This window comes from Bos grunniens, chromosome 20 (assembly GCF_055505025.1).
Source record: "Bos grunniens cultivar Pamir isolate PY7600 chromosome 20, Bosgru_T2T1.0, whole genome shotgun sequence".
NCBI lineage: Eukaryota > Metazoa > Chordata > Mammalia > Artiodactyla > Bovidae > Bos > Bos grunniens.
Genome location: NC_141184.1, coordinates 34,660,977 through 34,687,677, shown reverse-complemented (window position 1 = coordinate 34,687,677; position 26,701 = coordinate 34,660,977). Strand labels below are relative to the sequence as shown.

Here is a 26,701-nt window from a genome sequence, read left to right as displayed (position 1 = left end):
TGTGTGTATAATTTAAAATATCAGAGTCATTCTGACAGAGTTGCCAAAGATTCACACCATAAAAACTCTGATGTTGGCAAATTATGGTTACTAATACTTGTTTGCTTTTAAAAGAAGTAACAGAGACTTTTTTTCAGAACTTCATGATCATACGGAATATAAACAGAAAGACATGTTAATATTTAAATTCCTTTAAAAATACTTATAGCTTTAAAAAAAAAAAAAACAGGCCATTAAAAACACTACTTCCAGGTACTTCCCAGGTGGTTTGGTGGTTAAGACACTGTGCTTACACTGCAAGGGGGCAGGGGTTTAATCCCTGTTTGGGGAACTAAGATTCCGCATCGCCTGAAGCATGGTCAAACGCTTCCCTAAAATCCCTCCCCAAACACACCTTCCTACCATCTCCCTTATCCTGCTGCCCAAACAACATAAAATGCCATATCAGTGGTAGCAAACAACAAAAAATCCCAAAGGACAGATGGAATGAACTTGCTATTAGTATTCATGAAACTCCCACTCTATTTTTTATTTTTAAATATGTATCAATATGTACATGTTAAAGTTGGGAAAATACAGACAACCACCCTCGCCTCCCTGAAACCTTTTTCCTTAGTTTTCTCTTCCTAGCTCTTTGACTATTCCTCTTCTATTTCCTTCTCAAACCAACTCCTTTTCAAACTGCTTTTAGCAACATTCTATTTTTTGTGTGCTTAGAAGCCCTGAGAGTCCCTCGGACTACAAGGAGATCAAACCAGTCAATCTTAAGGGAAATCAATCCTAAATACTCATTGGGAGGACTGATGCTGAAGCTGTATTTTTGTCATCTGATGTGAACAGCTGACTCATTGGAAAAGTCCCTGATGCTGGGAAAGATGGAGGGCATCAAAGGATGAGATGGCTGCATGGCATCAACGATGCAATGGACATGGACTTGGGCAAATTCGGGAGATGGTGAGGGACAGAGAGGCCTAGCATCTGCAGTCCATGGGGCTGCAAAGGGGTGGACATGACTAGGGGACTCAACAACAGGACAAAAATATTCCAGTTATCCTTTGACTCTTCTCACAATGTCTCATATAATTTATTCCTTCCTCAGTGTTTCTTCTTTCCTTCCATCCATTCTTTTCCTTCCAACTCTCATCATAAGAACTCAATCCCTTATTACCTTCGGTGTGAACACAGGCTCCTGCACTGCAGGCGGATTTTTTACCAGCTGAGCTATTACCGAAGATCCTCCATAAACCATGTCTCACTATGACCTTGCTGGTCTAAATAATGAATCTATTCATTATTTCCCACCCATTCTTATCTTTGTACCTTTATTTATGTTTTTACACCTGCTCTGTCTTAAATAGTAGATCCATCTTATTCCCCTACATCTTCAGTAATTTGTTTCTCCTCTGACATCTTCTGTTGGAGGTAGTCAGAAGAAAGCACTGTATTATGAAAACTAGATTTCCAATTTAGCATGTTACATGCTGGGGTGACAGAACATCCAGCTAATGACATACAGCAAGCAATGCAATCATGTAGGAATGAAGCTCAAGAAGAAGAGAAAGACTGGAGTGGATTGCCATTTCCTTCTCCAGGGGATCTTTCCAACCCAGGGATCGAACCCGGGTCTCCCACATTGTAGACAGATGCTTTACTATCTGAGCCACCAGGGAAGCCCAAGAGAAAGGGCGATACAAATACAAACCATCTGGGACTCAGACTATGCTAATGTTAACCGCTGTCTTACAGGAAGCAAGATCCAATGATGACAAGAGCACCTTATCTTATCATTATGTACTCCTATCTAAACCTCTTACACACAATGAAAGCTTAATACTGGTGACAGTCCTGATGATGATTAAATTATATTCCAAGCGTTTCTAAAATAGAAGGGTATTATATTTATTTGTTAGATAATACAACCAAAAATTTCATGTACTATTTAAAAAGAAAAGGTCTAATAAGGCATCTGTATTCTGGTAACTTTTAGATCCCTTGGAGAAGGGCATGGCAACCCACTCCAGTATTCTTGCCTGGTGAATTCCATGGACAGAGGAGCCTGGTGGGCTACAGTCTATGGGGTTGCAAAGAGTCGGACACGACTGAGCGACCAACACATAATTTTAATTTTACTTCACTGAAATAATCTGGTGTCGGAACAGCAACAAAGTCAAGTGATTAAAATATGAAAAAAAATTTTTATTTTTAAAGCTTCACACAAGAACTGGTTCTATGTGGAAAGATACCACATCTTCATCTTCTAGCACAATGGCTACCATAACGCGTATGCTGAATACTGTTGTAAAATGAATGAAAACATTCAGAGGTAAAATTAAAGAATGGGATATTTTATTTTCCTGCCTTATAGTCTTGGCCAATGCAACTTGTGCAATAGCTCCTAAAGGATCAAAACTGTAATTACACAAAAGTGGGCTTTTCATTAAACGAGGTCAGGTTGAACAAGCAAGGATCTCAACAGCCTAAAACCCAGGACAGTTACTCTAAAAGGTTCGAGTCTGATATAAACAAGTGGAATTTCACTTTATCTATCTATCCATCCATCCACCCACCTCGAGAAGTGACAGTTTAGTAACATAGTTTATGTGAAAGCATGCTTAAAGGAACTCCCATCAAGTCTGTAACATACTCAGTATGGAGACAAAATTATACTTTATCCCTCATTTTATTTTCATGCTAAACTTCCTCTTCAATACAATGTAGTTAACACAGACCTAAATAAACACATTTAAGATAGTCACTATTATTTATTAAAATGATAATATTTTTAAAATGTTGACTACTTTAGGCACACAATTTATAGAACATTTATCTTCTTAAAATAAGAAGTTTTTAATGCTTACTGCTGTGTCATCAAAGAGGTTGAGTAAAGAAATCAGAAAGGCGCGTCTGTGCTGGCGGTTTCCACGGATCATGGAGTAAAGGTGTGAACACAAAGCACTGGAGGACTCGTCCTGCCGGAAACCCCTTACAGGATCTTTTAGGCACGTGTTGATTGCCTGTTGTACCTGGTAAGACATCTTCATGCCAGCCACTGCTTTCATCTGAAATCAATAAAGCCTTGTTTTTGTCACAGAAATTAAAAGAGCCAAATTAAAAATATAAATTTGAGCATTATAGTTAGAGGTGAAGTTTATAATTTGGTTTTATTTAAAATAATAAAAAGCATAGAATGCAAGCACTGGAAGGAATATTAGAGATCATCTATTGTAATCTGCTCATTTTTATAGAAGAAAAAAGTGGAGACCCAGAGGAGCCATCACTGCCAAGATACACAGTAGGCACTAGAACCCATGCATCCTGGTTTCATCCAGAGTGCATGCTATACTGTTACTTCCAGCTCAGTCTTAGAGAGTTAATTTTAAAAAGAATAAACACCTTGGGGGACAAACTTAGATTCATGTTTTGAAGTAATTAGTAAGCAAAATATTTTATTCGAATATGAATCTGGGTAGGACATTTGCCAAAGAAATGGTTTACCAAAGAACAATATTTAAATTTAGGCTGCACAATTTAAAAATACATACGTGAATGAATCCAGCATATTTTTTGTCTATTTCCACAAGCTGCTGATCAGCCTTGTTCCGCATAGCTGGTTCTGGGTCTGTGCCCATAGCAATTAAATACGGCACACACTGGAAATAAAAATAAAGAATTCATGAGACATCATAGTAGTAAAAGCTCTATATGTATCTTGACGTATATTAAAACTTGCTATATATCTGGGACATATGAATTTAGCTCACTGGCTTTCCTATAAATGAATGCCATGTTTTAGTATTCTTTTAAAATTTATTAATCTGCCCTTAGATTTAGCTAAAAGTAAAAAAGCACTGGAGCATCAGCAAAAAATTAAAAACAAAAAAAGTGATGTGGTGAACTTCAAGCAATTTCAACGTGAGTTTAAAGTTCTTTTATTAAAAAAAAAAAAGGGCTCCCAAACTAAGAATATTCATTTAAAAGTATGATATATACTACAAATTAATAATCCAATAATTTTTTAGGCCTGACTGAATTTTCTTTGTAAAGAAAATAAAGGGTGAAAAAATTTGTCTTCCATACTCAACACCAGAAAAATATAAATTTCCTCCCTATTATGCTGATTTTAGATACGGCTTCAGTAGTCTGACAGCTGGATAGGTAGTAATCTGATAACAGCCATACTCACTGGTCAGGAAACACCACTACTATGTTAGGTGACTCTGAATTAGAGGTGAGGAAGCCAGAAAAATAGCAACAAACAAATAAAAAAGTAGACATAGCACTGAATGAAATGGGTCATCAAGAATCAAACCCTGAATTGCAGGGTGGGGGGAGGCTCACAAAAAACATTATTAGCTTAACTTGTAAAATATGAAAATACATTACATATTATTGTATCAATGTTAAATTTCCTAAATTTGATTGACTGCATTATGGTTTTATAAGAGAATGTTTCTGTTCTTAAAAAAATGTATGTTGAGTATTTAGAGGTAAAGAATCATGGCATCTCAAACTTACTATCAAATGGTTTCATGTGTGTATGCAGAGAGAAAGCAAATGTGGCAAAATGGCAACAAAATATACGTAAAGAGTATGAAGGGCTTAATGTGCCACTCTTGCAATTTTTTATAAATATAAAAGTTTAAAGTTTAAAAAAAGATACAATAAAAGCAAAACCTAAGACTACTAAGCATATCAGCAAAGAGCCCTAAGTATCTAAAATAGTCAAGAGTATCAACAGAGTACTGTACATTTTATTAAGTAATCCTGCCCTGAGTCACAAAGAACAGACTGAATATTCATTAGTGTGTTTTGTTTCAGGATACAGAGAATAACACAGCATAATAATCAAGAATATATTTTTTAAAAGTTAAACAGAACAGCCGAAATAAAAATCTTGAAGGGTACAGGCTGTTATTTAACAAATTCACTTCTGCAGCCTATGGCACTCTCCTGAACGTGTCAGATGGTGAATACTACAACATAAACATTAGCTGCCAATCCCTTGTAGTACAAATATGTCTTGAGTACATCATCTAGTCTACAAATCCATGTTTTAAGGTATTTGGTGCTTGATCTTAGTTCCAATTAAAGATGAAGGAACAGAGTTCAGATTATATAGGTGACTTTTCTGTGGACTAAAATCCACACTGTTAAGATAGATTATACCCTTAACTCCATTTATATTACACGCTGTTGTTGGATTTTAGAGGTAAGCGTCAACGTGAATTAAATCAAATCTATTATCCCTACTTAGAAGAAGTAATACTGAGTACATACTGTGCAAATATAAAGTTTGTATAATAGAATCAACATTATGAATATATATGTACTTTGCAGTTAAAAACAACCTAAAAGATGGACTAAAACTTGGATTCCTAAGAGTTTTGGATGGTCCCCCTCACCCCCGAAATTGACAACTAAGAGGAATAAAGAACTACTTATTTTCTAATCACAATGTCTTCAAGTGGCAACAAATTCTTGGCTCCTTCCGTAAGTGCTATTGCTGTAAAACATACTTACCTGAACTGGATGAATAAGACCTTGGTTTAGAGTCAATGCAATGACATTGAGGGCGAAGTGGCGTACACTTGATTGGGTGTGAAAAAACGCCTCAAGCACCTGTTTGAGGTAAAGCTGCATGATGGAACTACTCATCCCTGAGGAAACATCACCCATTTCTTTCAAATCTTCCTGTTTTGCAACCTTCTTCCCTACAAAAGGAAGTAAACATACTAAGAATATGTATATTAACTTTACTAACTATTCTAAATTAAGTCACAAAAGCACAAAATGTGACAGCTGACTCATTGGTCCTTAATTTTTAAATTTTTTTAGGTCTGTTAGAGACCCCTTGGAGAACATGATGAGAAAGTATAATCCCTTTCCCTCTGTCAAAATGTTAAAGTCTGCATGCACATTCAATTTATAAACTACTTTAGGGAGTTTATGAAGTATCTTCTTTAACTCAACTCCTTTATCTAATATAGGGTAAGCAGGTATCTGGATTAAAAAAGAGTCACACAGTATGCTAACTGCAGCCCCACTGTGAAATTTGAAAATATATTTTCACTTACAGTCTCTATCTGCCTGCTGCATACGTGTATCTTCTTCTTGTAGGTAGGTCTGGAGGTTTTTTAACACTTGTATTTTTAAATTTACTGAGGAGTTTTTATCAGATAAAATATTATTGTATAGATTTTTCACCTCTTGCTCAAACATTAGACTTGGGTGCTGAATAAAGGCAAATCCTAAAGAAGATGAAAAAAACAAAAATTCTCTTGATATATTAAAATTAAATATAACATTTATTGAAAATGTTGATAAAGTATATAAAGAGTATCTTATTTCAAAAATTAAAACTTAAAATGACTGGAAGAATATGCTGGTGGCCTTACCTAGAGAAGTATTAGAGCAGGTACTTCTTCCCCCATGAATTAAAAACAAGAAATTGCATTTCAAAGGAGAATTTCACTCAAGAGGAAACCTTGAGGAGGGAGCAGGGCCTAGTGGCTAAGGGAGTGGACTAGGAGTCAGGAGTCTTGGGTTCTATTCCTGGCTCCACCACTGACTTGTAGTGTGACCTTGGGTGAGTCACATAATCTCTCTGTGCCTCAATTCTCCATCTGTAAAATGGGGACAATAATATTTACCACCCACCTACCTCAAGGGGATATTTTCAGGATTTAAGAGGTAATGTGTGCCTTTTTAGATCCCTAGTGGAAGGTACTAACCTTGGTGCTATTAAAATATATTCATCTGATGAAATGAAGTACTTCTAAAATAAAGCTAAAAATCTTGTATCTATTTCTATATGTTGTTATAATGAAGCCACAATGTTGAATTCTATAATCACAAATTACCCATATTTATTACCCAAAATAGTATTACCCATGTTTATTTATACAAAATGCATATTTATGAGATGAAACGAAGATCTTTGATGAGAGCAAATATTATGGATGCCAAATAACAAACTAAATTCAAAGCATAGAGTGATCAGATAACTAGCCCAAGGTGACACAGGATAACAATGGCCCAGGCAACTTTTATTAACTGGTCTAAAGGCACTATTTTCTGCATAGTACTGCTTCAAATTAAAATTTACATTCTTTGTTCTCTGAATTAGATGTAACACTATTAGTTTTTGCTGTTTTATAGAATGTATGTCCAGACTGAAGTACATATTTGACTTGAAAGGTAATATTCTACCAATACAACTCCCTAGTAAGTGGTATATGAATTTTTACTCTATTTGCTATATGTAATTTTCTGAAAGAGATGAAGAGGAAATAAGATATTAAGATACTCTGTATCTGTACAGAGTAAAACAAAACAAACAACAACAACAAAAAAAAAACAACAGCACAAAAACATGAAGAGAGTGCTCTTCTAATTTTTTTTAGTGCATTTAGTTCAGGTATCAAGACTTTAAGGCTATCCTTCTCAAATTTCGCCCATATTCCAATATCCTTCCAGATAAACCTCAAAGACCTAACCTAACCACATGTATTTATTACATCAATGCTCTTGGAAAAATAATAGAGAAAAAGTATACATCCAGCTGTTCCTATGTGGTTGGTTACTATGTGTTATCTATATACTAATAAATAGAAGTCTGTAGACTGCCCTCTGTTTTGACTTTAGAAGAGGCAGACACATACACTGACAAAACGTTGCAAAGAAAAATAACAATTAAAAAAAATACACAACAGCAAGGTGAAAAGACAGCCTTCAGAATGGGAGAAAATAATAGCAAATGAAGCAACCGACAACTAATCTCAAAAATATACAAGCAACTCCTACAGCTCAACTCCAGAAAAATAAATGACCCAATCAAAAAATGGGCCAAAGATCGGGCTAACAAACACTTGAAAAGATGTTCAACATCACTCTTTATCAGAGAAATGCAAATCAAAACCACTATGAGGTACCATTTCACACCAGTCAGAATGGCTGCGATCCAAAAGTCTACAAATAATAAATGCTGGAGAGGGTGTGGAGAAAAGGGAACCCTCTTACACTGTTGGTGGGAATGCAAATTAGTACAGCCACTATGGAGAACAGTGTGGAGATTCCTTAAAAAACTGGAAATAGAACTGCCTTATGATCCAGCAATCCCACTGCTGGGCATACACACTGAGGAAACCAGAAGGGAAAGAGACACGTGTACCCCAATGTTCATCGCAGCACTGTTTATAATAGCCAGGACATGGAAGCAACCTAGATGTCCATCAGCAGATGAATGGATAAGAAAGCTGTGGTACATATACACAATGGAGTATTACTCAGCCATTAAAAAGAATACATTTGAATCAGTTCTAATGAGGTGGATGAAACTGGAGCCTATTATACAGAGTGAAGTAAGCCAGAAGGAAAAACATAAATACAGTATACTAACGCATGTATATGGAATTTAGAAAGATGGTAACGATAACCCTGTGTACGAGACAGCAAAAGAGACACTGATGTATAGAACAGTCTTATGGACTCTGTGGGAGAGGGTGGGAAGATTTGGGAGAATGTCATTGAAACATGTGAAATGTCATGTATGAAACAAGATGCCAGTCCAGGTTCAGTGCACGATGCTGGATGCTTGGGGCTGGTGCGCTGGGAAGGCCCAGGGGGATGGTATGGGGAGGTTGGGAGGGAGGAGGGTTCAGGATGGGGAGCATGTGATTTTTTTTTAAAAAATAAAATTTAAAAAATAAAATAAAATAAAATAAAAAGCAAAAAAAAAAAAAGAAAAAAAAAATACACAACAGTACAAATTTTTCTACATCACTTTTCTTAATTAAAGAACTTTGAACCCTATAAAGTAGGGGTTGAAGAAAGTATTGTCACCTCTATTTTACTAATGAGGAAACTGACATACAAGTTACATGACTTGCTGAAAGTCACCCAGGAAGTCACTGGATGAGCCAAGAATGGAACCCCGTTGTTTTAACCCCCAGAAGTATACTCTAGACACCAGATCCTACTTTAAACAGAAACATACTTAAGTAAATCAATGTTTTAGACTCACAAAATTTTTAAAACTTCCTCAACCTCTCAAACAGCTAAGAACTAGGAAGAAATCTAGACTTAATTTACCTAGACCAATGATGGCTTTTGTTTGCACTTCTTCATCTGAATGCTTTGTAAAATACATCAATAGTTCAAGTACTTTATCCTTTATGTTAACCTAAGGGGGAAAAACACATTAAAGTGTATAAGGAAGAGTAGCTTAGATCCGTTTTCAACTGTGAAGGGAAAAAATATCTAAAAGCAAACTTCTGCATGTAAACTTTACTAAAGAATAAATCACCAATACATGTATAAGTCCATAAATTTTAGAACAATCTCATTCATTGGGACAGTTTGCAGATATAACTTGCATTAATTTATCAGACTGGTAACTAACCGATTGGCTTCACAGACCATGTTTTGAAAAGCATTGTTTTAGAATTAAACCAGACAACTCTAGAGACTTCCCTGGTCTGTCAGTGGTTAAGACTACATGCTTCCAATGGAGGGGGTGCAGGTTCAATCCTGGGTTAGGGAACGAAGATCCCACACTCCATGTGTGCATGCTAAGTTGCTTTGGTCGTGTCCGACTCTGTGCGACCCTATGGACTGCAGCCTGCGAGGCTCCTCTGTCCATAGGATTCTCCAGGCAATACTGGAGTGGGTTGCCCTGCCTTCTTCCAGGGGATCTTCCTGACCCAGGGATCAATCCTGCGTCTCTTACATCTCCTGCATTAGCAGGCAGGTTCTTTACCACGAGTGCCACCTGGAAAGCCCTTTCACATGCCGCATATCCAAAAAATAGAAAATAAAATACAATAAAATTAAAACAAAACAACACCAAAACCCAGACTACTCTAATGCTGCTCATCCTGGGTCATTACAGTCATTTTTTAATGCACAGGTCACACAGTTCTATTTTTTCAGGATATTAAATAATAATATTAGGATCTTTACCTTACTGTTGCCTTTAAAATCTTCCAGATCAAAATCAAAATGCCGACACAGTGCCCCAACAGTGAATAGGGATCTCAAAAGTGCTGGTTTGTTTGTTAGCAGTGAAGTGTTATTTGGGTCCTCTTGGTGTTGACTTTTTAATTTTGAAATGGCACCTAGTAAAATAAGTAACATTTATTTATATTATTTATAATAAACCCTCTATTCTTAAACTGTTATGCTCAAATAATTACTGCTAATAAACTAAAACTAAATTTTACCAAAATTAATATAAATTCAATTAAAATTTACTAAAATTAAACTTTTCTAAGTATTAAACATGCCTAGAAATATGAGGGCATTCCAAGTGAGCCTAAAAGAACTAATATAAGAAAAAAAATGGTATTTAAATTTTATTTGACATAGTAGGCAAAAAACTTATCAACATTCACTTATGAGAAGATAAATTTCTGAAGTAATCACATTGGGTTATTGAGGGAATATAAAAGATACCAGGAAGTATCGCTTCTGAGAATGGACTACAGAGGACAATCAAACCTCTTATAATTCCCTTATCTTTTATCAGATATGTTAAAAAGGAACTGGACACTGCAGGATCTAGCAAAATAATTTTAAAGCCCAGGCAGTGAACTTACCATAGTATCTATTGAAACAGGCCCACACAAATTTAAAATTTTGTGTCACTTTATTTACAACAGCCCCAAGACAGCTTACACAATGTTGCACTACCTAAAAGAGAAAAAATATTACTGTTTAGATAAAAGTTAAAAACAAAGGTAAAAGCATGATAAAGTGATTTAAAAACACATGATTTGTGAATTGCATATTGATCAACACAGAGGTGGTAAAGTGAATGCTTACAGTCATGCCATATTTGATGATAAGCTTCATTAGATCTTCTTCAATAGTGGCAAGGAAAGTTTCACTCGGATGTTCCATCAGTGGTACAACTAGTTCTAGAATTTTTGCAACATTGCAGATAACCATGAAATCATTTTGTGTCTATAAGGATAAAATCAAAGCTTTATGAATATCAAAATCTGAAAAGAAACTATATGCAGCTTTGTGTATTTGAGGTTTTGGTATTATTTTATAGGTATATTATATACATATACACACACACACACACACACACACACACACACATAATAGCTTCCCCTCCCCCCCCCCAAAAAACCCAAAACAGCATTAGGAAAGAGCTTTTTTAAAGTATGAAGGGAAGAGGAGCAGATAGTGACAGGAACCTGGATTTTATTCTAGCTCTGTCACTAACTTACCATGTGATCTTTTAGTCACTTAGTCATAATGCTACAGTTACTGTTTTTCTCCCTAATATGCACTAACAGTTCTGAACAATGGTGTTTAAATATTTAACAGAGTATTTTACCAAAGACTGGTACAATTTTTAAGATTAATATTTTTCAAACTAGGATAATAACAGTGCAGTATCTCTCAATTGAGGGTGACTTTCCTGGTGGCTCAGATGGTAAAGAATCTGCCTGCAATGCAGGAGACCCAGGTTTAATTCCTGGGTTGGGAAGATCCCCTGGAGAAAATGGCAACCCACTCCATTATCCCTGCCTGGAGAATTCCATGGACAGAGGAGTCTGGCAGGTTATATAGTCCATGGGGTGGCAGAGTCGGACACAACTGAGCAACTGATATTTTCACTTTCACTTTGTCCCCAATGGATATCTGGCAATATATGGAGACAATTTTGGTTGTCATAACACTGGCATGAGGGTACTACTCGCATCCAGTGGACAGAGGCCAAGGATATTGCCAAACATCCTATAACATGCAGAAAAGCTCTTGAAAACAAAGAATAACCAGGTCCTGAGTGTCAACAGTGCTGAAGTTGAGTGCTAACAATAGTGCTGTGTTAACCCCTTTTATGATAGAGGAAAACACAGAATCCCAGAATTAGGTATAAGTCTCCTTTATTTTAAAATTTAAAATGTTAACATTACAATTTTTTTAAATTTTAGAGGTTTTAAAACTGATTAAAAATTGTAGGCAACAGGTGATTAAAGTGGGTGAAGGGATAAATTAGTTTTTCTCAAGATAAATTCATTTGAAAATCACTGATAGAATCTTACTTTAAAAATGCAGTAAAAATTTTTTGAAACATAACTGACTTGAAAAATCAAGTAAATAAAGTATCTTAAAATCTAAAAGAAAAATTTAAATGAAGATGAAAATCATGAAGGAAAAGAGCTGTAGAATACCTGAAATATCTGGAATGAATATACATAAGATAGGTCAATATCTCAAACATTTAAAGAGTTTACAAAAAAAAGGTCCACAGTTCAAAGGTAAAATAAGCAAAGGATAAGAACAGTCAAATTAAGGAAAATGAAGTTCAACTGGTTAATGCCATAAAAAAGATGCTAAACCTCTTGGAAATCAAGGAAGAGAAGCTGAAGCAACAAACAACTACATTCTTTTACATCTGTTAGCCTGGCAAAGAATACAAAAATGACACAGAGCATCATTCACTGGTTTCCAAAGTGGCTATGAAACATGTCCACCAGCAATTTGACAAGAGCTACTCAGAAACAAAATCAAAACTGCAAAAACATTCCTTCAATCTGGGAAGTCAATTCCTCAGACTATGTCAAAGAAAAAGAAGCACGAATATTTAAAAGTATATGAATAGGAATGACTATTAAGGAATTGGTTGTAGTGGCTATCAACAGGAAACAATGTAAATAAAAAATAAATACTCAATTAGATGGGAAAATGGTTAAACAAATCATAAGATGTCCATAAGATGAATAATATACAGCTATTCAAAAGGATGAATATATATCAGTTGTTTTGAGATTAGTAAAAATGCCTGACAGATACATATATAACATGATGTGATTTTTAAAAAATCTGGTTAACCATTTGTATAATGTGTGTCTGCAATTATAGAAACATGGATAAAATGTGCAAGGACACTCCAGATTGCTTATCCTGAAACGAGGGTAGGATATAAAAAACAACAACAAAAAACGTTAAAAAAAAAAAAAAAGGTGTCTATCATATATATGAGATAACCTTATTTATATAAAACTTTATATTAGTGTGTGTATGCATAACAAAGTATAGAAAATGTTTTCAAGTAACCTTGCTTTAAAAAATATCGATTTAAATGAGGATAATCAAGGCTCCTTTGTTGTTTAAATTCTACAAGCAAACAGACATGGTATTGAATTCTAGCTTTGGGACTCATTAGCTATGACACTGGGCAAATTATTTATATTCTCTAAGCTTCCATTTCCTTATCTGTAAAACCAGGATAATAATGGTACTAACTTCATAATGTAAATGAGATGCTGCATGCAAAATTTTTTAGTGTTTGGCACTGTGCTCAAAAACTATTAACTATTATTATTAGTCACAGATTACATATTAATCAGTTTATATCTGCATCTAACACAAGCCCTAAAGACAGAAATATGTTGTCTTAAATGTTGTTTCAGAAGTATTATATATTATTTTTAATGTATTTATCTTCTGATACTTTTCTCTGGTTTTAAAATTCCTCAGGACATCCTGAAGTTTTTCACCTAGAATTTATTAATTTAGATCACCAAAAAAACTGACCATAGCAGCAAAACAAACTTAGTAAACAGTTAAAATTAGCTCCTTAGGAAGCTTGGAACATAGGAAGTAAAAAACTAACTACATTCATAGATTTTTAGAGTATTTTAAAATTTACTGTTGTAATAAGCCATTGAATTTACCACGCTGTCATATAAACTGCTGGATTATCTGACTCAAGCAGTAGTTAATCTTCACATTTGATTTTAGGAGAACAAGTGTAATATTAACTTAAAAACCTAACATCTCTGATGATCCTTTATTTTTCATATTCAGTATATAAACACATTATATAAATAAAATACATCAAAAATAACAAATGAAAAGCAAAACCAGAATCCAAATGACAGTAAATTTCTCAGTGACAAGAACTTTGCTCACTCACTGTTTAAGTCCTAACAATGGTTACATTTATTAAGCATTACTGAGAGTTTAACTTGAGGAGCTTACAGAGAGATGAAACCTGAAATTTATTTATAATACATCAGAAAAATGATGTTTGTAGATAACTTGCTACAAATATTAGAACCTATATTTGAGTACATAACCCAGTTGATCTTTCAGTGAAAATGACTGTCATCTGTCAGTGAAAAGGTGGATGACACAATGCGAACTCTAAATTTAAAATAGTTACTACATGGTTTAGATAAGAGAGAAAAACAGGACAGACAGCTCTATACTTACACTACATTTAGTGGTAAGATATGGCTGCATAGTCATGGCATGTTTAACCATGAGCTGGGGTCTTATTTTGCTGAATAAGAACAAAGTGGTTATGCAAGCTACCAATCTTCCAGAATTCACACCTTTATTGTCAGAGTCTGGAAAAACAAACAGAAAATAAGACACTAAAATATGACAAGGCAGTGGAAATGATACAGAATATTATTCAAATTACTCAATACTATCCTCTGAATAGATTCAGTACATGCCTCAATACAACAGATTAGCATTCCTTATGATACTAGACTTCTTGCCTTTCTATCTTATATAAAATTACATGTATTAAGGATAAAGGGCAAAAAGGCTGCACTTTGGAAGGCAAGTTTCACATCAAGGGGAGGAGGACTGAAGTAAAAAGCAGAATCAAAGTTGGGAAGTTTAGAGATGGAATTCTGAGAATAAACATAGTATTGGTTAGTATCTAAAAATGCATGGAAATGAGAATGGGAAAGAAATTAGCAAAGGAGGACAAAAACAATTTAGCTGAGGTGATACTGTGTTTAAGGGTACTGGGGAAAAAAGATGCTGCTGTGGTAAAATGTCAGAAGACAGGAATGATGCATAAGTGGACCAGTGCTGTATTAAGACAAGTAAATGCTGTTCAGCTAAGAGAAAAGTGTACCTAGCTAGAAGATACAATGTGTCTTAGTTCCTGGGCATTTTTAGAGGAGATTAGCAACTGTTTAACATTAAGTGACAACAGTATCACCTTTAAAATCTAGGAAAGGGGAAAACTGGGAAGCAGAACAGAAGATACAAAGAAAAAGAGGTAAACATGGAAAATGAAAAAATAAAAAAGACTGCATTAAAATATAAAGAATATCAACAATTTTTACCATAAATGGTACCTCTGTAAGAGGTAAATGGCCCCCAATTCTGAAAATTGACTGAGGCTGCCTGTTGTTCCTGATTAATATATATTAGGGGATGGGAAGTAATGTTAGTCTTGTGTGCTTTCAAGCAATAGATAACAATTATGACTTTTATGATTTTATAATCATTTATATTTTCATTAATAACTTCAATTTTGTGACTGATAGATAATATATAATATTAAAGATTTAACAAACTTGTCAATTTAAAAATTACTAACATCTTTCTAGGTCAAGGTTAAGCACATTTTATATAATTATAAATGGTATTAGGAAGGCACTATAAATCTTTTAAAAACATTTTTATACTAATTAACTTCATTTTGATAGAAATTTTTATATAATTTGAAAGATACTGAACAGTTTTTGGATAAGCACATTTACCTACATACATTAGTCCCTGGACTTACTTTAATTCTTGCTCATATGACATCTAAAATTATATTCTATTGAAAGATATGTGAAAGAGATGAGTCCCATGCTTCTATTACATTGCTGTAAATAATACCAGTCAACTATAACGTAACAATAACCTGGGATTCAACACAACAAAAAACAGAGTTCATTTAAAAGTGAAGTAGTTAATTATTAGGCTAAGCAGAGTGAGAGGCAAAAATAAGAAATGTGCACAAAGTATTTTAACATCTTATAAAATCAACTTAATGACCAATATATAAAATGTCTTACCAGCTAGAGATTCCTCATATTTAAGAATGTGCTCAACTAGGTTATCAACAAGTTGAGTACAAGCTTTCTTCACAGGTTTATATGAGGAATCCTCTTCAGACTTCAACAACTATAAGTGTATATATATGAAAAAAAAAATCCCAGTATAATTCATTAGACAATAATAATATAAATGCATCAAAATGTGTCCATAAGTAATAAGATTTTCAATTGGTTACTAACAATACTGAAAATGCAAATTCACAAGTAAAAAATATAGAACAAATATTTTAAAATATAACCAGTAATTAAAGATATTTCCAAACAATTTTAGTATGAAGTTATTTAAATTGCTATGTATAGAACCTAAGGCAGAATATGAGAGAAATGAGAACACTGACCTTCCCTTAAGATTACCCCTCAATGCTAGTTGAGTGATTTTAAAGACTTAGAATTTCATCCCTCATCATTTCAAGTTCTTGATTTCTCAAAAAAGTTTATTATGGGTTAATGACATTTTTAAAATAGCTGTAACTACATCTGACTTGCACCTTAAAATCTGCAATTATAAAACACAAGGCTGGATTTCTTCCCTGTGTTATCTTTTACCAACTGATAGAGATGTGCTACAAATAATGATATGAGAAAAGAGATGAGTCTAATTATAGCTGGAAAATAAATACAATCTTTAATAATCAGAGGTCAATGGTAATGTCACCTAAGATACATCTGTTTTGTTAATAAAGAATAGCTAATACAATTCTTGGGTTATTAAAGAAGTTAAAAATGTGTAATTCCTGTCAAGGGTTCCAACGCTGTACAATTATAACTTTCTGCAATGATGGATATGTTTTATATCTGTGCTGTACAGTATTGCTGCCACAAGCCACATGCAGCTACTAAACACTTGAAATGTAGCTAGTATAACTGAGGAATTAAAAATAAATAAAAATTCAAATGAAATGAAAAATCACACGTGGCTAGTACAGGACAGAGAAGATTTAGTTTAAACTTTCACTACAAGATGTGTGGATGACTACAACTGATAGCAATCAGAATAACGTTATCACACACATTTCCCCTACTCCTTCCAATTTAAAGAAATAAATCAAATCAAGGTAACTTCAATTTACCCAGTTTTAGCTCTAAACAGCAAGTTCTCCATGTCCTGCTCTGTAACTCAACCTTAAGCAGCTATTAATATTATATGCTACCTTGTTCTTTTTTGGGAAGGGGTAGAAAACAGGCTCTTGTTTTTGCTCTCCAAGACATCAAGAACACACAAAAGTATTAACCATAAATTTTGGGTTATGACACACTGCCAGTACTGGTTATACGCCCTTTTCTTTGATTATAAAATATAATGAATATTTTATAAAATAAAATATAATGATGCATTATGAACCTAACTTAAGAGTATCTCCAATAACTTATATTTCTCAATGTGCTCCTTCCTTTATCCCATCTTCCTGTTTCACTTTCAAAGTACCACTTATCAGAACTTTTTCCATTTCTTCACTTAAAAAAAAAAGTTATTCTAGTTTTGCTGGATTTTCAATTTTCTAAAAGGTATCATGCTGGATGCAGTCTTCTGGGATTGGCCTTTTCCATTTAATATGTCACTAACTGTAATCCAGGTTGTTGCATGAAACTGTTACTTAACTCATTTTTGCTACTATAAAATAGGTGTTGTGTCTGTACTGCAATTCATTCATCCATTCTACTGAAGACAAGTTAATTATAACTTTAGTGGCATAATGAGCATTTTTATTTGTCTCCTGGTACACATATGTAAGATTCTCTCGGGTGTGTACCTTGGCATGGAATTCCTGGGTCATGGGTAATATGAATGTTCAACTCTATGAAATAATGCTAAGTTTAAAAAGAGTCTTGATTTGCATTTCCCATATTATGAATGAGGCTGAATACCTTAAGTCACATGTGTTTTTTTCTTTATGAAATGCCCACTCATTACTTTCTCCTGTTTTCCTACTGAGACTCTTGCCTTATACTGGTTTGTAGGAAAGCAGCTCTTTATATTTTTTAACAACGTTCCTTTGTCAGTTGTATGTGTATCAAATATCTGTCCCACTTAGTGTGTTTTTTCTGGATTCACAAGTGTTCTTCATTTTAAGGCAGTGAAATTTATCAGTCTTTTCAGGTTACTGGTTTTCTGGGACTCAAGAAATCCTTCATTAAGAAAAGTCAAAAATATATTAATACATATACTGTCTTCTGGGGCTTCCCAGGTGGCGCTAGAGGTAAAGAACCAGCCTGCCAACGCAGGAGACATAAGAGACGCGGGTTGATCCCTGGGTCGGGAAGATACCCTGGTGGAGGGCATAGCAACCTACTCCAGTATTCTTGCCTGGAGAATCCTATAGACAAAGTAGCCTAGCAGGCTACAGTCCAAAGAGTTGCACAGAGTTGGACACAACTGAAGCGACTTAGCTCGCACATAAATACTGTCTTCTAAAAGTTTAAAAGATTTCCTTTAATCTATGCGTGTGTGTGTGTGTGCACGCTCAGTCATGCCCGGACTCTTTGCTGAGTTGAAGAATTTTTTTAAAAAGTAAAAAACAACCCTTATGGGTAGCCACTTGTTCCAGTCCCATTTATTGAAAAGTTCAAGCTATCTTAATTACTCAATCTTTAATAAGTCCTGGTACCTGTTAAGACACATTAGTGCTCCTGCATTTTCAGAAGTGATGATTATTTTCAACTCTTTACTTTTCCATATATGGTTTAAGAACACCTTGACATGCTTGATAAATATTTTCTATTCTTGATTTTGATGAGATGTCTTTTAACATCTTCCCATTTTGCATGATTTTTACTTTAGGTTTTACAGTTTATTCTCTGTCAGATTTTACTTCTAGTTTACTAGACGTTATTCATTCAAGGGTATTAAATTTTATCAACAATTTCTTTTGTATCCTCTGATATGATTACTTATTTTTTGTTTAATGTTAAATCATACACACACGTGCTGATGCTAAACCAGCCCCACAATATGCATGCACAGATGTACATATATATGTATGCATATATAATATATATAGTATAAACATATACACATCTCTGTCCAACTTTTTGATGGGTAAATAAGCTGTAGACATCAATATACTCTCTACCTTTTCCTTTTGAGATAAAATTTACATGAAATGATATGTACAAATCTACAGTTGCCCAGTTTTGTTAAGTGCATTACCCTTTATAACTCAAACACTCTACCAAGATAGAGGACAAACTTTCTCCATCTTTAACTTACATTAGAATCATCTGGAGACTGCTAAACTATAGAATGGTGGGCCCCAACTTCAGAGTTACTGATTAATTAAATCTGGACAAAAGTCTTAAAATTTTACTTCTAACAAGTCACAGATAATCTTGTTAACTTTTAAAACTACTGATATAGATTATTACCATCACCTTTGAAAACTCCCTCATGTTCCTTTCCATTCGATCCATGGCTCCCTGCAACCACTCTTCTGATTTTTTTCCATACAGATTAGTATAGCCTCTCCTAGAGCTTCGTATAAATAGAATCATAACCTGTACTCTTCTGTATAAGACTCTTGTCACTTTGTGTAATGTTTTTATTATTTACCTACTTTGCTGTTAAGTATCAATAGTTTGTTCCTTTTGACATGCTGTACTATTTAGCTATATAGATACATCAGGTTTTCTTTAGCCATTCACTGGTTGATGGAGACAAAGACACTATTTGACTGTAAACTTGGGCACGAGAAATCAAGCTGCACCTTCAACCCTTTGCTTAGAAATCTCCTCAGCTAAACATCCAATTTCATCACTTGAAGTCTTCCCTTCACCAAACACTAGAAAAGGAACACAATTTAGCCAAGTGCTTCGTCAAATTACGAGGACAGACTTTTCTCTGTTGTCCAACAGCATTTCTTCATTTGCATCTGAGACCACATCACAATAGCCTTTAACCATCCATAATTTTACCAAAATTTTGTACATGATTATATACATCCTGAGAAATGTGTAGGCAGGTCAAGAAGCAACAGTTAGAAATGGACATGGAACAATGGACTGGTTCCACATTAGCAAAGGAGTAGTACGTCAAGGCTGTATATTGTCACTCTGCTTATTTAACTTACATGTAGAGTACATCATGCGAAATGCCAGGCTGGATGAAGCACAAGCTGGAATCAAGATTGCTGGGAGAAATATCAATAACCTCAGATATGCAGATGATACCACCCTTATGGCAGAAAGCAAAGAGCAATTAGAGTCTCTTTGCTTTGAAGAGATTCTAATTTGAAGAGACTTCTAATGAAGGTGAAAGAGGAGATTGAAAAAGCTGCCTTAAAACTCTCAAAAAACTAAGATCATGGAATCTGATCCCATCAATTCATGGTGAATAGGTGGGGAAACAAAGGAAACAGTGACAGACTTTATTTTCTTGGTTTCCTATGATGACTGCAGCCATGAAATTAAAAGATGCCTTCTCCTTGGAAGAAAAGCTATGACAACCCTAGACAGCGTATTAAAAAGCAGAGACATTACTTTTCTGATAAGCAGGCTGCAGTGACCTCTAAAAGTGATGCGCTATTCACTCGACCCAGAAAACCCCACAAAATCATCCAAATCAAGAGGTTCAAATCTTCATGCTCACTTTAAGAACATTCCTGAAAATTGCCCAGGCCATAAAGGGTTTGCATATCCGAAAAGCCTCCAAGTATCTGAAGGACGTCACTTTAAAGAAGCAATGTGTGCCACTCCATTGTTACAGTGGTGGAGTTGGTAGGTGTGCACAGGCCAAACAGGAGGGCTGGATGCAGGATCAGTGGCCCAAAAAGGGTGCTGAATTTTTACAGCACATGCTCAAAAATGCAGAGAGTCATGCGGAACTTAAGGGCTTAGACGCAGAATCTCTGGTCACTGAGCACATCCAGGTGAACAAAGCCCACGAGATGCGGCACAGGACTTACAGAGCTCGTAGTCAATCAACCCCTACATGAGCTCTCCCTGCCACATTGAGATGATCCTTACTGAAAAAGAACAGACTGTTCCTAAACCAGAAGAGGAGGTTGCACAGAAGAAAAAGATATCCCAGAAGAAAGTGAAGAAACAAAAACTTATGACCCAGGAATAAAGGCCACAAAAAATAAATGCAAATAACAGTAAAGGGAAAAAAAAAAAAAAAGGCAGAGACATCACTTTGCCAACAAAGGTCCATCTAGTCAAAGCTATGGTTTTGCCAGTAGTCATGTATGGATGTGAGAGTTGGACCATAAAGAAGGCTGAGCATCAAAGAATTGATGCTTTTGAACTGTGGTGTTGGAGAAGACTCTTGAGTCCCTTGGACTGCAAGGAGATCAAACCAGTCAATCCTAAAAGAAATCATTGGAAGGACTGACGCTGAAGCTCCAATACTTTGGCTACCTGATGTAAAGAACCGACTCATTAGAAAAGACCCTGAATTATTAGCATAAGCTTAACCAGGTCAGGACTCCAACTGCAGCTCCTGTACCAGATGAGATGTTAGTGCTTGAACAAATTAACATCCTCTGGAACCTGGTGTACAGCTAATGATCTGGGAGATACCTTTTTTCCTCATCCTTGTCAAAAGCCCCCAGAAGCAGTTTGCTTTTAACTGGCAAGGCCAGAAATGTATTGCACTGTCACAGGGGTATCTTAACTCCCCAGTCTTACATTATAATTTAGTTTGTATGACGCTGATTATCTTTCACTTTAACATGACATCACACTGGCCCATTACATTGATGACATTATGCCAACTGCACATAGTAAGCAAAAAGGAACAAGTACACTGGACTTATTCATAGAATGTGCATGTGAAAGGGTGGGGAATATATCCAACAAAAATTTAGGGGTCTTCTACTTTGAAGAAATTCCTGGGGGCTTAGTGGTGTGGGACATGGTGTGATGTCCACTGTAAGCAAAGAAGAAGATGTTGCATTTGGTCCTTTCTATAACCAAAAAAGAACTCAATGCTTTAGAGAGTTTCTTTGAATTTTGGAGGCTTATTTGGGTATATTATTCTCATTATACCTCATTTGGGTATATGATTCTGGCCCATTTACTGAGTGACCTGAGAAGCTGCCAGTGCTGAATGGGGCATAGAAGAGAAGGCAGCTCTGGAAAGGCAGGTCCAGGCTGCTGTGCTAGCTGCTTTGTCACTCATGCCACAGACCAGCAGCACTGAGGTGTCAGTGGCAGATATGGCTGCTGACTGGAGCCTCTGCCAAGCCTCTATAAATGAACTGCAGCATAAGTCCTCAGGATTTTGGAACAAAGCCCTGCCACCCTCTGGGAACAACCACTCTCTTTTTGAGAAACAGCTCTTGGCACGCTACTTGGCCTTAGTCGATACTGAATGCCTACCCATGGGCCACCAAAATCATCATGCATTCTGAGCTATCAATCATAAACCGGGTGGCTGCCTCACCAAGCCACAAAGTTGGGTGTGTAAAGCAGCATTATATCATCAAAGGGAAGCGGTGTATACACGATTAGGCCAGAGCAGGCTGAAGGGCACAAGTTAATTACATGAAAAAGTGGCCAAAATGCCTATGGTTCCCATTCTGCTACACTGCCTTCTCTCAGCCTGCACCTCTGGCCTCAGTTGACCACAGGGAATATCCCTGGTTTACAGATTGGTCTACACAACATGCAGGGATCACCCAAAAGTGGACAGTGCAGCAATACAGCCCCTTTCTGGGACATCCCTGAAGGACAGTGGTGAAAAAAAATTCCCCATTGGGCAGAACTTTAAGATGTGCATCTCATTCACTTTGCTTGGAAAGACAAATGATCAAAGTTGGTGACAAGGGAATCTGGAAAAGAGGCATCTCTGAATGGTAAAATATTTATATTCCATATGAATGTTCACCAAAGGGTGGCCTCAGCAGACGACTTGCTCTGCAGATACCTTCTCCAAGGTAACAGCCTCTTTCTGCAGCCACTCCTGTCCTCACCCAACGGGCTCATGAACAGACTATGTGTTGTGGCAGAGATGGAAGTCACACTTAAGCTCAGCAACATGGACTTCTACTCACCAAGGCCACACTATCTATGGTCCACTCGGCCAGCAGTAGAGAACAACACTGAGTTTCTGATATGGAATGACTCCCAGGGATTACCAGCCAGCAACCTGGTGGCAGGTTGATTACAATTAGGCTGCCTCCATCATGGAAGGGGCAGCATTTTGTTCATACTGAAACAGGCACTCTTGATATATTTTTGCCTTTTCTGTATGCAATACTTCTACCAAAACTACCACCTATGGACTTAGAGGATACTTTATCTACCATAATATTTGTTGTTCAGGCTCTAAGCCGTCTGACTCTGCGACCCTGTAACTGCAGCACTCTCGGCTTCTCTGTCCATCACTACCTCCCTGACTTTGCTCAAACTCATGTCCACTGAGTCAGTGATGCCATCCAACCATCTCATCCTCTGTCATCCTCTTCTCCTCTTGCCATAACTCCACACAAAACTGCTTTGGTTAAGAAAAGCACTTCAGCGCAAAAGAAGTACAGCAGTGAGCCCATGCTCATATTCCATGTTTCCCACCATTCTGAAACAGCTGACTTGACAGAAGGTGGAAACAGCCTTTTACAAACTCAGTTACAGCATCAGATAGGGGGCAATATCTTGCTGTGGCTGGGGCAAGATTCTCCAGCAGGCTCCTATGCTCTGAATCAGCATCCAATACATGGTGCTGTTTTGTCTATAGCCAGGATTCATGGTCCAGGAATCAAAAGGTGGAAATTTGAAAGGCATCACTCACTCAAATTTGCTAATCAATCATTTGCTAATATGAGTGATTAGCAAAATTTTTGCTTCCATTCCAGTGACTTTATGCTCTGCTGGCCTAGAGAGAGGTTCCAGAGAGAGGAATTTTTGTACCAGAAGACATAACAAAAATCCCACTGAACTGAAAGACTGTTAGTCAACTACCATGCACTCTTTATGCCTCTGAATCAACAAGTAAAGAAAGGAGTTGGGCTTTCCAGGTGGTAAAGAACTGTCTGCCAATCCAAGAGAGCTACGAGATGAAGGTTTGATCCCTGGGTCGGGAAGATTCCCTGGAGGAGGGCATGGCAACCACTTCAGTATTCTTGCTAGAGAATGCCCTGGACAGAGGAGCCTGGTGGGCTACAGTCCAAAAGGCCACAGAGTTGGAAACAACTGAACATGCAGGCACCAAGAAGAAACTAGTGCAATATTCCACAGTGGAGGTACGTAAGAGTGTGTTTGGAACGCAAGAGATCCCACAGGCCATCCCTTAGTAATAAATACCAGCTATGACCACATCATCAGTTATAGATACAAGGACTTTGTCATGAGTATTTCCTGCTTATTTTGTCATAAATACGTGTGTGTGTTATGTGTACGCAAGTTGGGGAGAGGGACAGGAAGAGAGAGACTGAGGGAGGGAAAGTGAGAAAATGTGTTTCTTCCCGCCCACCTTCTATTTCCTTACCACAGAACATAAAGTATATTGATTTCATATCAAAGTATTTAAATGTTATTATAAACTGACATGGTTGTAATTAAATTACAGGATGTCAAGAGAAGAGTAAACATTACTCAAGGACTTCTTCTGGGAAAGGGGTTAGTGCATTTTTGGTTGTATGCAGGATAACTGTATCATGTTAGATAGAATCATGACTTTGTTATTGTCTTTATTTGGAGATTTAGTATGGTATAAGGAGATGTATCAATATACGGGTGCCAAGTTAACAAAGGGTAGAGCTGTGATGATTAATTTTAAGCGTTAACTTGGTTGGGCCAAAGGATGCCCAGTTATCTGGTTAAACATTTTTACTGGATGTGTTGGTGAGTGAGGGTAGTTCTAAATGAGATTAGCACTTGAATTGGTGGACTCAGCATAGCAGATTGCCCTCTCCAATGTGGGTGGGCCTGAAAAGAACAAAAGGTAGAGGAAGGAAGAATCCTACCATTCTCTGATTACCTGAGCTGGGACCACTGGTCTTCTTTCACATTTGAACTGGGATTTATACTATCTGCTTCTGTGGTTCAGGCTTTAGGACACAGAACAAACTACACACTAGGGGCTTTTCTGGGTCTCCAGTTTGTCGACAGATTGCGGGATTTAAGAGGCTCTATAATCATGTGAGGGGCTTCCCTAGTGGCTCAGTAGTAAAGAATCCGCCTGCATGGAGGAGACATGGCTCCAGTCGCTGCATTGGGAAGATTTCTTGGGAAAGAAATGGCAATCCACTCCAGTATTCTTGCCTGGGATGGCAGGCTACAATCCATGGTTGCACAAGAGTCAGGCTTCACTTAGTTACTAAATGACAAAAACAATCACACAAGACAGTTCCTACAATAAATCTTTTCTCTGTCTCTCTTTTTCAGTATTTGGTTGGTTCTGCTTCTATGAAGAATATAATATTCTAGAAGAGATGACTGATACATATCCTTTCTGAGTAAATCCCTGGCCCCCTGAAATTACTCTTCTGAATTTTTTCAATACAAATTAGTTTTGCCTCTCCTTAAACTTCATATAAATGGTATCAGAATATGTACTCTCCTGTGTAAGGCTTCCTTCATTCTGCAGAGTGCTTTAATAAATGTCTATACTGCTGTATGTATTAGCAGTCTGTGCTTCTACGATGTGGAGCACTATCAAATTATATGAATATTGATACAGTCATTTTTCTATTCATTCACTGATTGATGGCAATAAGAGTATTTGATTGTAAACTTCAAGAGGCAGATCTTATTTTGGATTACAAAGGCCAGGAAAAGATGAAATGTAGGCTATTTAAGTTTTTTCATTGCCTGCATTTTCTTGTAAACTAAAAAAAAAAAGTGGGGGCTGTAGTCTTAGAACATAAGCAATGAAAATGAATGGCATTGCAAAATTAATTTTGTGTACCCACTATAGGCTATGATAGTGATTTACACTAACTGAACCACTTTTTAGAAAAAAAAAAAAAAAAAAATGGAAGGACTTTCATGATTGAACTTTTTCACACACTACTGAAAAAATTAAAAAGAAACCACGAATTCATTAAAAGTTAAAAGGGACACGAGTTTCCATACATTAAAAAAATTTGTGTATGTTTGTGTGTATACTTTTATATATATATGTGACATTCTAACATTATGTAGTCAGCGGACAGAGTTTGATGCCTATGTAAATATGAAGTTATTTCATGCAGTACTTAAAACTTCCCAAGGCTATCACATTCCATGAATTAGGAATCACTATCTATATGAAGTCGATCCAACACAAAAATAATGAGACGTATCTAAAATTGGACAGAAGGCAATGTGTATACATGAGCTCATGTGGAAATAATAAGAATGTTGATTATTTTTGATTCAAGGATTTAAGATAATTCCAGTAGTCCCTTCTTTGTATCCTCAGCTTTTCTTCAAATTTATGCAGTGTTTTTATTACCACTAAGAGCGATTATACCTCCATCGTGTATTTATATAAATATTTTAATAAAATGTTCTTTACTTCATAAAACTAAACTCTGCTAGTTTAATGACTATATCCAGAAAGTCACAATGTCATTTTGGTAAATTAAATTGTTGGCAGAAACTAAAGTAGGAAAGCAAAAAACAGGGAGGAATGGAAAGAGCAATGAGCTTAAAAGAGGACTAGAGAGTAAAGATATAAAGAGTATAAAACTACAGCTAAGAAGTTATAAATCTAGTGTTCACTTATCTACTTCCAACCTGCCAATAACACATAGGAATATTACCTTAGATTCTTTTCACTAAGGACATTTCTGAGAGCTATACTAGTATCATATGAAACATGGGTATAGAGCTTTCTAGAAATTATTGTGTCCCCTTTGGAATGGTTGACATAACTAAGATGGTCATAAGGCTCTATAATACAGCTAATT

The 26,701-nt window shown here is 36.0% G+C and overlaps 1 protein-coding gene across 5 annotated transcripts in view; it reads right to left on the bottom strand.

Moving 5' to 3' along the window:
• The window catches only part of NIPBL (NIPBL cohesin loading factor), a 206,111-nt gene that overhangs the window by 9,518 nt on the left and 169,892 nt on the right, over positions 1-26,701 (bottom strand). For 3 of the 5 annotated variants that reach the window (XM_086361456.1, XM_086361454.1, XM_086361458.1), the window contains 10 exons: positions 15,834-15,942; positions 14,236-14,372; positions 10,822-10,962; positions 10,596-10,689; positions 9,961-10,115; positions 9,091-9,181; positions 6,075-6,248; positions 5,521-5,711; positions 3,543-3,650; positions 2,859-3,059 (listed from right to left, as the gene is read on the bottom strand). In XM_086361456.1, coding sequence (XP_086217582.1) covers positions 2,859-3,059; positions 3,543-3,650; positions 5,521-5,711; positions 6,075-6,248; positions 9,091-9,181; positions 9,961-10,115; positions 10,596-10,689; positions 10,822-10,962; positions 14,236-14,372; positions 15,834-15,942 — 1,401 coding nt within the window. The remainder of the gene's footprint in view (positions 1-2,858; positions 3,060-3,542; positions 3,651-5,520; positions 5,712-6,074; positions 6,249-9,090; positions 9,182-9,960; positions 10,116-10,595; positions 10,690-10,821; positions 10,963-14,235; positions 14,373-15,833; positions 15,943-26,701) is intronic. The other 2 variants (XM_086361457.1, XM_086361455.1) reach the window with 1 other exon arrangement.